The sequence below is a fragment of the Heliangelus exortis genome, chromosome Z, assembly GCF_036169615.1.
Source record: "Heliangelus exortis chromosome Z, bHelExo1.hap1, whole genome shotgun sequence".
NCBI lineage: Eukaryota > Metazoa > Chordata > Aves > Apodiformes > Trochilidae > Heliangelus > Heliangelus exortis.
The window spans coordinates 51,210,418-51,223,239 of NC_092454.1; the positions used below are offsets into that span (position 1 = coordinate 51,210,418).

Genomic DNA, 12,822 nt, shown 5'->3' on the forward strand with positions numbered 1-12,822 from the left:
GTCCCTCCCCGGACCCGGGGCCGCCCCCGTTAAACGGCGGGTCCCGGAGTGGAGCGGCTCGCCGTCCTCCGCTGCCCTGCCCTGCCCTACCCTGCCTGGCCCGGCCCGGCGCGGCCCGCGGGCGCCATGGGGTGCGATCGCGGCGCTGCCCTGCTGCTCCTGCCGCTCGCCCTGCAGCTCTGCCCGGGTCGCGCCGCCCCGCACGCCCCCCGAGGTAAGGGCCCTTCCGCCCCTGGCTCAGCAACCCGCTCCTGCACCTCTCCTGCACCCCGGACGGCTGTGGGGCTGCAGCATCCTGCCTGCTCCCCGGCAGCCGGTGCTGGCAGGGGCGGGAAGCGGGGCTGTGTAGACGCCAGCTCTGCAGGTGCGAGGGCAGCCGGAGCCGTGGCGGGCAGCCGGGGCTGCCTCAGCCCGGCGGGGAGCGGAGACCGCCCGCTGAGTCCCCCGGCCCCGACCGTATTCGGCTCCGCCGGACTCCCGGTGGGAAGTGGAGGAGATGCCGGTGTAGCCGCTCCATCAGCAAAATGTGGTTTGGTTTTATAGGTGTTCTAATAGGGTTTGTTGAATATCCGAAGAGCAATTCGCAGTTCCAAGTTCTCATAAATGAGAAGTGAATGGCTAAGCTGTGAAAATTCTTCGGGAAAACTCTGCTTAATGAAATGCATAGAAAAACAGGTACCTTGTGTATCTAGCATTACATTGGCAACGTTATGCATGTAGTAGTAACTCAGGACCTGCTTTCTCTTAGTGAGAAAGCATGCATGCATTCAGTGAGTGGTATTGCTTTCCTGTAGCAGCTTGTGACTGTAACCAGCTCAGCTACTGAGTGCAGCAGTTACCGTGATTTGGTGCCATGCCAGGAGCCTTAAAGTTGCTCCTGGTTCCCTCTGTAATTTTAAAACTCTCTCTTCTCTTAGGAAATAATGCTTGATGGTTCAGTCGGTTCCTTAGTTAATTCTTTAGTTAATTCCATCGTTAATTCCTTAGTTAAGTGAAGCAGATCTAAAAGCCAGAGTAGTTCAGCTGCATTTCCAAAAGTCTTTGTTAAAGTCCTTCTCGATGGAAAAATATTTCAGAAAATTGTCATATTGAGAAGTAGACCCCTGCTGAATTAAAAAAAATAGAGGCAGATTTCGAACTTGTCAGGGGCAGTGGCTAGAGAAAGACCCCACTCTCGACATGTGGAATTTTCACTTTCAGTCAAATATTTTCAGTGAGGTTAGGATTTCACTCCAGGTATCTGAGGTATAATTAATTATCTTCAGCAGTGTTTGCATTTGTGTTTAGCTGTGACAGAAACGTAACCTTAGAGGATCTCAAAAAGCTTTTGTGACATGGCAGCAGAATGAAAAGAAAGGGTCTTTTATTTTGAGCTCCATCCTCTCCTGTGTCACTTATTTCACCCCTCCATGCATTCTCATCTTCAGACTTTCAGCTCTGACGAGCTAGCCTCAATGTTTTGGGGCAGGTCTTGAAGCAGTGATTTGCTGCTGTCTCAAGGAGTAGCTGATCCCTTGGTAGCATTTTCACAGGAGGGTGAGTAGCTGCCTTCTGAAAACCTCAGGAAGCAGGTAGGGGAGAGAATTTCTGGTCTGTCTCACCAGCAAGCTCAGCTTAGCCCAGTGTGGGTATGCACATCCAGGCTTGAAGACATGCCCAGGTCCTTGCTCACTGCACGGATTGGAACTGCTTGTGCCTTTCAGCTTCATCAGCCCTTTTCAATCCGCTTGTTTTCAAATCTGGCTTTCCAGGGAGACATACGAAAAGATAAGATTTTTGTAAAAATGAAATCCTTGTGGAGCTTTTTTTTTTTTCTTCATTCCTTCCAAACAAGCAGTTGTCTTTGTAAAAGTTCTAGGAGCAGTCTTTTTCTGCCAGCCTTGCTGAGGATGTAACATGAGTTTTCATACTCCCATTGCTCCTCTGTTTTGCTAGCATGTGTGTAATTTACGCTAAAGGATGGGTCTGATCACATACTGTGTCTCCTTACTGGTCACTGAAGATAAGCCAAAAGAGGGTTGAATAAGAGTGTTTCAAAGCATCTGACTGTGCTTTACAGAAGGCAACTACCAAACCACTTTGAGCATTCATTTAAATATGAAAATTTTTAAAATTTCAATAAATATTTTCTGTTAGATTAGACATGTTTGTCAGTGCTTAATCATTACTTTTACAACATTCCTCCTGTACTTCTAAATGTTTCACTTAAAAACAGTTAATTAATTAGTGAGATAATTAGTCTCACTGGAATTGATATAAAATCCAACAATAGATCTAGAAGGACTCAACAAAATGTGTAGCTGTATTTTGTGCTGTCAGAGATTTAAGTACTGCAGTGTGGTGCTCCAACTGAGAAATCACAGCTGTATTTTACGAATTATTATTACCTGCAAAATGCTGTTGTACAGAGTAGTGAGTTGCATTTTGGTCTCTTGCTTGGGCTTTGCTGTCTGCACACTAAATGTGATGAAATACTCAGCCTTTTGCCTCTGCTGCCTGGGACACAGATTACAGTGGGACCAGAGGTTGTAAATCTGTACTAAATAAATCTGTAAATCTGAACTAAATAAAAGATAAGTCCTTTGACAACGTGTGTCTCAGATATATGCACTTCTTAGTTGTTTGACAGCAGTCTTGGAAGTGTATGCGGGTCAAGGGACTGATGCTTTTTGTAATTTGTCCTGAAAACTCTCAGTGGAGTAACAGGATCATTGGACCCCATGAAAATGTAGACTTAGGTGGCTTTCTGTATTTCAATGGTTTTATGAGACAAAGGGAAAAAGGGAAAAATCCCTTCTCTTTTTTTTTTTTTTTTTTTTTTTTTTTTTGGAATTGGCAATAGAGTGGATGAACAGCGGCTGCAGGAAGAGCAGTGGAAGCAGCACAAACCCAGGCTCTAATGTAAGAGAAACACTTTTCCACATGGCTTTGCTTAGGTTTGTGTGCTCTGAAAACTCTTCAGTCTCCTGCTTGTAGGGTATGAAAGCATTTGATCAGTAGGATGCCCTATCACCTTAGTTGATAACTTGAGGTTGTGGTACATAGGAAAGAATCATTTGCAAAGGCCCTCTGGGTTTTTTTTGCCTGGAAATTTAAACTGAGTGGTACAACCCCAGGCTTGAATAAAAGCAGGACATAAAAGCTGTCATTGCTGTCCTCCCTGGTGTTAGGGCTCTTCTCCAGTGGCAGCCCTGAAGTATTGTGCTGATCTAGGATAAAAATATGGCACAGCTGTGAAAGGCCTGTGGAGTGGTAGTGGTATACAATAGCTAAGTATGCTCTTAAATTTAAATAAAACATGTGGATAGTGATTAACCAGACTTTATTGGAATGGTGTGGTTACATATATACTGTGTTAATAGCAGTGGGTTGAAAAAGGAGATTGTCAGGAAGCCTAGTGGAATAGATAATAGATTTTGGAGATATTATAGAGCTAGGAACATTGAGGAAAACCTCAGTTTGTTGCTGCAGTGCTGTAAGCTGAGTCGGTAACATATGCCAGAGTATAATGTTAGACTCTTTGCAGATGCATTGTGCAAAAATTAAAAGCAAAATATGAAACAGCTTTCACTATGCCTTCAGGGTTTTTTTGTTTTGGTTTGGTTTTTGTCAGACATGTCTGTCTTTGTTATCTATGCCAGAAGGGAAAGATGAGTCTTACTTACATAATATGTCTTCTGAGAAGTCAGTGGAGTCAGTGAGAGGGCAGTTATGAACGTCATATCACATTGCCTACCTGGCTTTTTAGCATTTTAATTGGTGCCCTGAAAGTGCCATCAGAATGATTCTCAGGATAAGTACTGAAATCTGTCTGGAAAGGTTGATGCTGGATTCTCAGTCTAAATAAAATGCGAACACAGGCTTCTGAATTTATGAAAGCAGAAATAAGTAAAAAAGCCTTTGATTGAGGTGCATCCTCAGAAGAGAAGAATATACCTGAAACTATTTGAGTATCTCAATTGAAAGAGTATTTCTATGTTAGTAACTTATCCATAATTCCTCTTTAAATATGTTGCTAAAATATGACCAGCTACAAGAAAATCTGTATGATATTTTGATACAATTATGTGATAGTTTTGGTTGAAAGGGACAGTTAAATATCATCTAGTTCAACTTCTCTGCTATGGACAGGGATATCTTCCACTTGACGAGGTTGCTTACAATGTTCTTGCCAATACCAAGAAGGTTGGACTTGATTAAAGGTAATTTTCCTATTGTTAGTATTTGGTTTAGTATTATTTATTTTAGATAGGACTTGGTTTTATTTTGAAGTATCCATCTGGAAATAGTGAAGAGTGTGCAATCTCTGGTGGGTGGCTTCAGACTACATTCTTCTTTGGTCGTTATTATATTTAAATTGCTTATAAAACTCACTTATTTTTCAGTTTTTGATCTTCTTCCATATTCCAACAAGAGAGTGGTAACAAACTTCTTGCAACAAGCACTTGGTGATCCTATGCTGAATGATGTGTACTTCCTCTCAACATTCAAACTGCAGCCAAAGAGCACAGCCACCATATTTGGGCTGTATTCATCAGCTGACAACAGCAAGTATTTTGAGTTGACAGTAATGGGACGGATGAACAAAGGTGAGTTCTTATAAGTATGGAAGGGAAAAGTAGTGTTGGATCCATAGTTACTGGTGTGTCACAGATTGAGGTTGCAAACTGTAATTAACCTTTGAGCTTGAGTTGTTCCTGTTGCATGCTGTCACCACTCAGCCCCTCCTCACCCCCCAACACAAAAGTGTTGGTTACCTCCCTTCTTCCTCTCCTTCCCTTTTCTTCCCTCTCACTTGATGCTGCTCTCTCCTGGCCAGGGAAAGCTGACCTTACCATCAGCTGGTATCTAAACTCTGCTCAGCACTTGCTCTGGGGAGTGCTGAGATACTAGGAAAAAAACAGTATGGAGTATGGAGAAAAGTTAAAATCAAATTAGATCCTATTTCCTGCTTTCCTTCTTTCCCCTTTTTAAATTTTTTTTCATTTTTTCTTTCTTGTTTCCTTTTTTTTTTCCTTCATTTTTTCTTTCCTTTTTTTTTCTTTTTTTTTTTTTCCTTATTCCCTTTGGGAAAATAACTGGTTCTTATTACTCAGGAATGTGAGGGACACACACGCACATGCTGCCTCATGCATATGAAAGGCCAGTTCTTGCTCTGCTGACCCTGGAGGTTAGATGTGACTACCAAAGACAAACATTCTTTGCACTTACAGGATCTTTTGGATGAATTGAAGAGTTTGTCCCCCATTTGTTGAAATTAGTTAATCAAGAGTCAGAGTAGGAACTTCAGTAGACTCTTAGAAATGGAGATCAGATCTAGGATATATTGCAATTTTGAGGTTTAGCGACAAATTATTAAATGATGTAAATTATTGCTGCTCCATTGATTTCACTGCTATGATAGTTTGCTGCTGCAAATATAATCAGGCAGATGAGTCCAATGTACCGAGAAACTGTAGTGATAAATTTCAGGTTATGCATAGGAAAATTATTCTCTGTGCTGGAGAGAAGCACACCTTTTGCTTGGGAAATGTAAGGGAATGGGTTACATAAAATGTTGTTTTACCAGGTTTGCCAAAATACTTCTGAGGTCAGGAACTTTTGTGCTATGCATGTGTTTGGGGTTGGATAAGATGTGGTCAGACAGCCTTATTAGTAAGTGTCAGACCATTCCTAACACTGACTTACCTAACTGCTAAATAAATGGTAGATCACAGGTACTTCCTCTCTTCCTCTCAGACCCATACAGTTATGTATGTAATGTTATACATCTGTATATGAGTGCATATATATGTATATGTACAATTTTAAACAAATGTTTCTCTTGATTTTCAAGAATACATGCATGCCTGATGGTTACTGATACTCATTAACTAACAGACTTAAGAGGCCTACATGCTTTATTTTTGTTTTGTTCTCAGTATGTCAGTGTTGTGTTTGGGAAGTGTCTGTGAGGGGACAGTGGCATGCAGATAGGCAGCATGAAGAAACTTGTCCTGTCAGTAACCAGTGCTGAGTAGATGGCAGACATTTATAACCTGCCTGTTGCAAAGGATGCCTGATCAAATGGAGGATTTTCACAGCAGGGATGATTCGTAGATGTCTCTATGCCTCCTTATTGCTTTAGTGTGCCCTCTTTAAGCTGTATGGCAGTGTGCAAACAGTAGGCAGTGTTTTCACATGTGATTTCTCTGGAAGTGTCAAATGTTCCATATGACTACTTCAAACGGGAAGTTAAACTGCATTTGTCATCTGAGGTGAAAGTATGGAGCGTGGGGGCTGCTTGTGATCCTCTCAAGACTGGAGATCTTCACTTAAGTGATGAGCTAATGCTGGCATCTTACTGAAGTGCAGGGTCTAAATATTCATGGTTTTGTAAGTGTGCATACATGAATGTTCTTCCCCTGCATAGTATTTCTGCTTAAGCACCCAGGTCTGGTCTAGGTAGGCCTTAATTAGCTTTCAAAGTGACACATTTGAAAGCTGTGTTCCAAATTGTTTGCTTGTGTTCTGCTTTTATTGTGGTAGACCTGATAGTAAGATGTTCAGAACACCTTAATGTTTGCAAGGTACAGATCTGCATTACTGGGTGACTGCTGAACTTATTTTAATTGGATCAATGTACATTTCAGAGGCAAATAGCACTCATGGTTCTCTGATCCTTTTTGAACAATTTATGGAACAAACAGCAGTAAGTGCATAAAAATGATATAACTTAATAATTCTAGGAATCAGTTCCTGTTTATGGGCAGGATTACTAGTTTCATTGCAAATCTGCTTCTTAAGCAGAACACTTACTGTCATAAATCTCAGTATAGAGTATCATAGCAGCAAACATATAATGCTGGGGCTTGGATGAGTTAAATGTTACAGAGGGGGAGGCCGTGATCCAGCAAAATCTCCCTTCAAAAGCCTACTCTGGTGTACCAGATGGGCATTTGGCTTTGGTTGAGGAAAGAATACATGAGCCTCCTTCCAAGTCAAACAGCTCTTTGTCCAGAAAGTGTTTTGGCAGCATCCATTCTGGACCCTGCCACCATCTCCTCTTTCTTTTTCTAGCTTACTGCTGAGCTTGATCACTCTGAATGCAGGGCCTAGATCCAAAGACTTCCCTTTATATGACCAGGAGTGCATAATATTCACATAAATAAAATGCCTGCAATGTATTCTGTCTTGCCAGATCTTTGAGTTTATCAAGAAATGCCACCTTTTAGCAAGCTACTGGTGACCTCATGCACCTCTGTGGAAGTCTCAGCTGTGGCAGTGTTTTGATATAGACAGCAGTGAAAACGTTCCTGATACTGATCACAGCTGCTGAGACTTAGCACAAGTGTAGACTTTGAAGCTGGAGTTCTACCCTGCCCCTGTTCATGCTGGTATAAGTGTGGATTCTTTTAACCATTAGACTGAACAGTTGGAAAAATAGTAGGGAACATGTACCCAGTAATTCAGAAGGTCACCAACAAACAGAGGTATCACAGCATCAAGTACAGTAGTAGTGGAGGGATAGGAGGATAATTTTTTTAATTAATAGAAGTGGGATGAGTTCAGTAGGTGCTATTAGCTCTGTAGCTAATAAGAGTTTTCCCTCCACTATATCTACAATATTTAGTTGGCCTCATGTTTCTTGAAGGTGTTTGTGGGCTCTCACTTGATGGAACAGCAGCTGCCCTCTGTGAACTTCAAAGAGTTGTTCACAAGAGACAGCACTTAAATGTCTATGTGCCTGGTATCTGTGCAGCTTGACTCCTTGGTCAACTTAGAATCATAGAATTGGCTGGGTTGGAAGGGACCTCAGAGATCATCAAGTCCAACCCTTGATCCACTACCACTGCAGTTACCAGACCATGGCACTGAGTGCCACATCCAGTCTCTTTTTAAGTATCTCCAGGGACGGAGAATCCACCACTTCCCGGGGCAGCCCATTCCAATGCCTGATCACCCTCTCAGTAAAGAAATTCTTTCTAATGTCCAACCTAAACCTCCCCCAGCACAACTTGAGACCGTGCCCTCTTGTCTTGCTGAGGGTTGCCTGGGAAAAGAGACCAACCCCCACCTTGCTACACCCTCCTTTCAGGGAGTTGTAGAGAGTGTTGTAATAACTGTTTTAATGAGGAACTGTTGTAATGAGGAAATCAAGAATGTACAGGCTGGTGACCTATGGGATCTTTGAAACAAGGTCTGTCTAATATTGTAGAATAGTTATGCCCCGCTCAGCTCATTGCTCTGCAGATATGCATTCGTAGAGCCAGGGAGATATTTTGTGGAGAGAACTAGCTAGTCTAAGAGATGTAGCTTGCAGATCCTAGCTTACCAATCCAGTTTCCTTGGGAAAGAGACATTTTTCAAATATTATGCAGCATGTAAGTTTTCGTTTGTCTGCTGTAGTGTTTATTTGGTGGTATATTTTACTTCAAAAATGGTATCTTGATGTGTGAATTATCAAGTATGTCATTCACTAATGCCTTACAAAGCAGTTGAATTACTTTTTTGTTTTACTTGCTATTTTACTTTATTTTACTTGCTATTTGCTATTTGTAACAGAGCAATGCAAGTTATTGGCTTGGAATACTGCTTCTTTTTTTTTTTTTTTTTCTTTAATGGTGCATTTGGCTACACTGTCAGATGGTTTATCCAAATGCCACATCACTGAAACTGATTTTTCTTGTTGTACATTTCTGCTACAGATTATTTCCATATCTATCAGATATGTACTTGCCAAAGTGCTGACTGCTACACCCTTTATCTTCACCATATATTTATTGTATTTTAGCAGACTGTGCACTGTAAGGTGACATTGGTTAACCCAGTTGAGGGCCTGGGCACAGCAGGAAAAAAACCTGTGCAGGCAGCACCTGTGAAGTCCCCAAGAGTTCTGGTAATCCTGCTCTGGGAGACAATGTCCAATTTATAACCACTATTTATACCTAAATACGGGATGCATTTGCAAAAGCTGACATGGAAAAATACTGGATCTTCCTTGTTCATCCTTGGGTAATCTGCTGTCCTCTGACAGTCCTTCTGTCTGTTTTGTGCTAGTGGTGCTGCGCTACCTGAAGAGTGATGGGAAGCTGAATTCAGTGATCTTTAGTAACATCCATCTAGCTGATGGGAAACCTCATGCTGTGATCTTGTGGCTGAGTGGCCTCCAGGAGGTATTGAGCAGGATGGACTTGTATCTGGACTGCCTGCAAGTAGGTGCTATTCAGGACCTGCCAAGAGCTTTTTCAGGTCTGTCTTGGAGAACAGCAGCAATAGAATTGCGCACTTTCCAGGAGAAGCCACAGGTGAGTGGGAAAACTGGGAGAAGGTTGACCACTTAGAGGAATCACCAAGAATCCTCTGGATCACTGAATCCAGACGTCACCCCTCACAGCAGCCTAGCTCTGTACAGTGCTGCTTCAATAATACCTGGGTGTTAACTTCTGAAATAAATGTAAATGGAAGTTCCCTGTGGAACAGGTGAAATCTCAGCTTCATTGAACCCAGTAATAGTTATGCTATTACTTTTAAATACAATTTTTATCGTATTCAATTAAAAAAAAATCAATTACTGCCTCACTCACTTCAGTCCACGTGTTTCTCAGGGACTGTTCTTTTTGCAAGGAATTGCTTGTTGCAGTAAAGGCAGCTCTTTATCACCTTCTTACGGCTGCTCAATATGAGCAATGCTTGGCTGTGTATGTGGCTTTCTTACTCATCATAAATCACATGGACTAAAAAGTAAAAGAAGAGGGAGGCTCATGTGGTATGAGAGTCCAGCTTCCCTTCCCCTGTCTGTTGGTCAGGCTTTGGCAAAGTTTCTTGCCATCTCTGTATCAGCACTCCAAGGTAAACTGTCTCCCGCAAGCATCTTCCACTGTCATTAGTGCAAAATATCATTAGAAGGTGCAAAAACATTCTCCCTCCAAGGTTGTCTCCTTGAATCACTAAGGTGTCCATATTCCTGTCATAAATGTAAACCTGTCTGAGGGGGAGAAAAATAGGCTGCTTTGGATTCAACAAAACCAAAATAATTCTTACATGCTGCAGATATAAAAATATGTGAACTTCTTGGTATGTAAGATCATATGAATTGGAAAGGGAAAAAAAGGTTCAAAATAAAAACACAGCTGTGTGAAAATCTGCAAGGCATTATGAATTTTATTACGGTTCTGTTGGTAATGGGTGGTCCTGAAGGGGATGGTGTAGAAGCCCTGCACACTTAGGAAACGGACAGCCTCCAAAAATGAATTTACTTTGTCTGATACTTCACAATTTTTCCCATTGTTGTACTAGAACTATGAGCTCTGTTTTTCTTGTGAATCCAGGATACTCTAGATGAGCTGAAGCTGGTAGTTGGAGGAACACTTAACCAAGTGGGGAACCTGCAGGATTGTTTTCTTCAACAAATTGAATCCTTTCCTCAGTACACCGGTAAGGTCTGCAAATAGGAGTTAAAATTGTTTCTTAGGATTTCAGTGCAAAAAAGCTAATGTGGTGAATAGTAAAAATGTGGAGAAAGGAGCTCTACAGACAAGTATTAACAGTTGTTTAACTGAATTATGGCCATGATAATTTTGTGTCAGTGTTTTAGAAATAGCTCAGTTTGGAGAGAAAACAGTCACTGCTGCTGGTGATAGAGCAGTAAGTTGTTACTCTAGTGAAGGAGGAATCTATAAGGATTGAAAGAGGATTTTTAGCTTAATTTGGAAGACAAACTTTTGTGATCATGAGGGGTTTGTGTCAGCTTAATATTAAAAGAATTCAGATTGCAACCAGTTATCCTTCTGTAAGGTAGCTGAGGCTTTTGTCACCTGCTGGGACTCGTCCAAGCCCAACTGGACCCTGGAGATTTAGGTAATTTGGGCTGGGAAGAGAAAGGGAAGGAAGGGAAAAGGAGAAGGAGAAGGAGAAGGAGAAGGAGAAGGAGAAGGAGAAGGAGAAGGAGAAGGAGAAGGAGAAGGAAAAGGAGAAGGAAAAGGAGAAGGAAAAGGAGAAGGAAAAGGAGAAGGAAAAGGAGAAGGAAAAGGAGAAGGAAAAGGAGAAGGAAAAGGAGAAGGAAAAGGAGAAGGAAAAGGAGAAGGAAAAGGAGAAGGAAAAGGAGAAGGAAAAGGAGAAGGAAAAGGAGAAGGAGAAGGAGAAGGAGAAGGAGAAGGGAAAAGGGAAAGGGAAAAGGAAAAGGAAAATGAAAAGGAAAAGGGAAAAGGAAAAGAGAAAGGGAAAAGGAAAAGAGAAAGGGAAAAGGAAAAGAGAAAGGGAAAAGGAAAAGGGAAAAGGAAAAGGGAAAAGGAAAAGGGAAAGGAAAAAGGAAGAGGAAAAAGGCACCTCCTGGGATTCCTGCCGGTCCCCTGGGGATGAGTGCTGTCTCCTGTGATGAGCCAGGATGCTCTCTAACCTCTCAACACAGCACATCAGGGCTAGACTGCCCCATCTGTGCCTCTTCTTAGTGATTATTGATCTGCCTTTCTGCTGTGACTTTGAGTGAGAAAACTGGGTTTGCACTCTACATGCAGTACATTGATATGTGAGTGACAGCCATGACAAAAAAACAGCGATGAGTTCAAGGTTTGAAATAGGTCCATGAGATGTCAAACCTTTTCCCGCCCCCCCCCTGCCAAACCCAACCCTGCAGGATTGCTACTTTTGATTAGAAGAGAGATAAGATACACAGATTTTATGAGAGCATCCTGAGTAAATTACATGAATGCAGGCAGCAGTGGTATGCAGTGTTTTGCCTTTTAGCTATGTAAATCCTCAGTTGCATATGCTTCTGTCTGCTAGCTTCTTAACATATATAGTCAGGGGGAAACAAAAAGCCAAAACACCAGAGCTGTATCATCAGAGGTCTCTTTTTTACCTAAACCGGCAGACATTTGCAGTTCAGTGTTTCCTCCCAGAAAACCTCACAGCTCTGTGAGCAAAGTTTCCAGTTTGCAGATCTGCAGCTTTCTCATTTGTAAATTTTTCCTCGTTAATCAACAATACAAACTGTAGGAATACAGAGAGATGGTGTCTCTCTCTGGCTGCCTCTATCTGTCTGAGCCTCCCCAGTTCAGTTGCTTATAACATGCAAGTGGAATTAGCCTCATGCTAGTAATAATAAAACAGCTTATGAATATCTAAAAAGTCTGCATAATCAAGTTCACCAAGAAAGAAAAAGGTGGACATGTTTCAACAGTAATATTAAATTAACTGCCTTGCACTTTTTGCCTCACAGTGCCCTTTTACAGGAGGAATATAGCAGATAACCACAATTTTGCAAGAGAACCTGGGGTGCAAATCTGTAGCTGCATGTAGTGTGAGACCTGTATGTCTTGTAAAAAGCATGTGTTTTCATATAAATTAGAAAATCCTAGAGAGAGGTTTGGACCTGGCTAACTGTACATGGCTTTGACTGTGTAAGTGATTATTGCTCACTGCAGTGGCAGCAGGATTCCCTCTGTGTTCTGTCTGTGAGATGGAGACACCTGTGCTCTGTAGATGAGAGCATGATGACCTGGCAGAAATTGAGCTTGTGCATTTGGATTTCCTGTGTGCATAGGAAAATACAGATGCACAATACTGGGAAAAGAAAGACATGACCTCAAGTTTATGGAGAATCAGCATGTCAAGGGACTTCAGTTCCTGATGGGACAGTAATTTTTCAGATCTTTCTTTCAATTTTATTACTGCTGGTAATTTTACTGGTGAAAACCCTTCTGTTGCTCAGGTTGTTACTGACACTGTCCCTGCAGAGCTAGGGACTGGCTAAACTGAGGACCTACCTTGGTATGTGGGGTATGAATGAGAGAGACTACATGGTAGGACCAGATCACTGTATAGCTTCAGGTTGTACCTTCT

At 41.9% G+C, this 12,822-nt stretch overlaps 1 protein-coding gene across 2 annotated transcripts in view; it reads left to right on the top strand.

The window, feature by feature from the left end:
* The window catches only part of THBS4 (thrombospondin 4), a 37,712-nt gene continuing 24,890 nt past the window's right edge, over positions 1-12,822 (top strand). The window contains exons 1-4 of one of the 2 annotated variants that reach the window (XM_071731599.1): positions 1-214; positions 4,386-4,589; positions 9,040-9,287; positions 10,311-10,416. In XM_071731599.1, coding sequence (XP_071587700.1) covers positions 127-214; positions 4,386-4,589; positions 9,040-9,287; positions 10,311-10,416 — 646 coding nt within the window. In that variant the 5' untranslated portion in view covers positions 1-126. The remainder of the gene's footprint in view (positions 215-4,385; positions 4,590-9,039; positions 9,288-10,310; positions 10,417-12,822) is intronic. The other variant, XM_071731600.1, reaches the window with a different exon arrangement.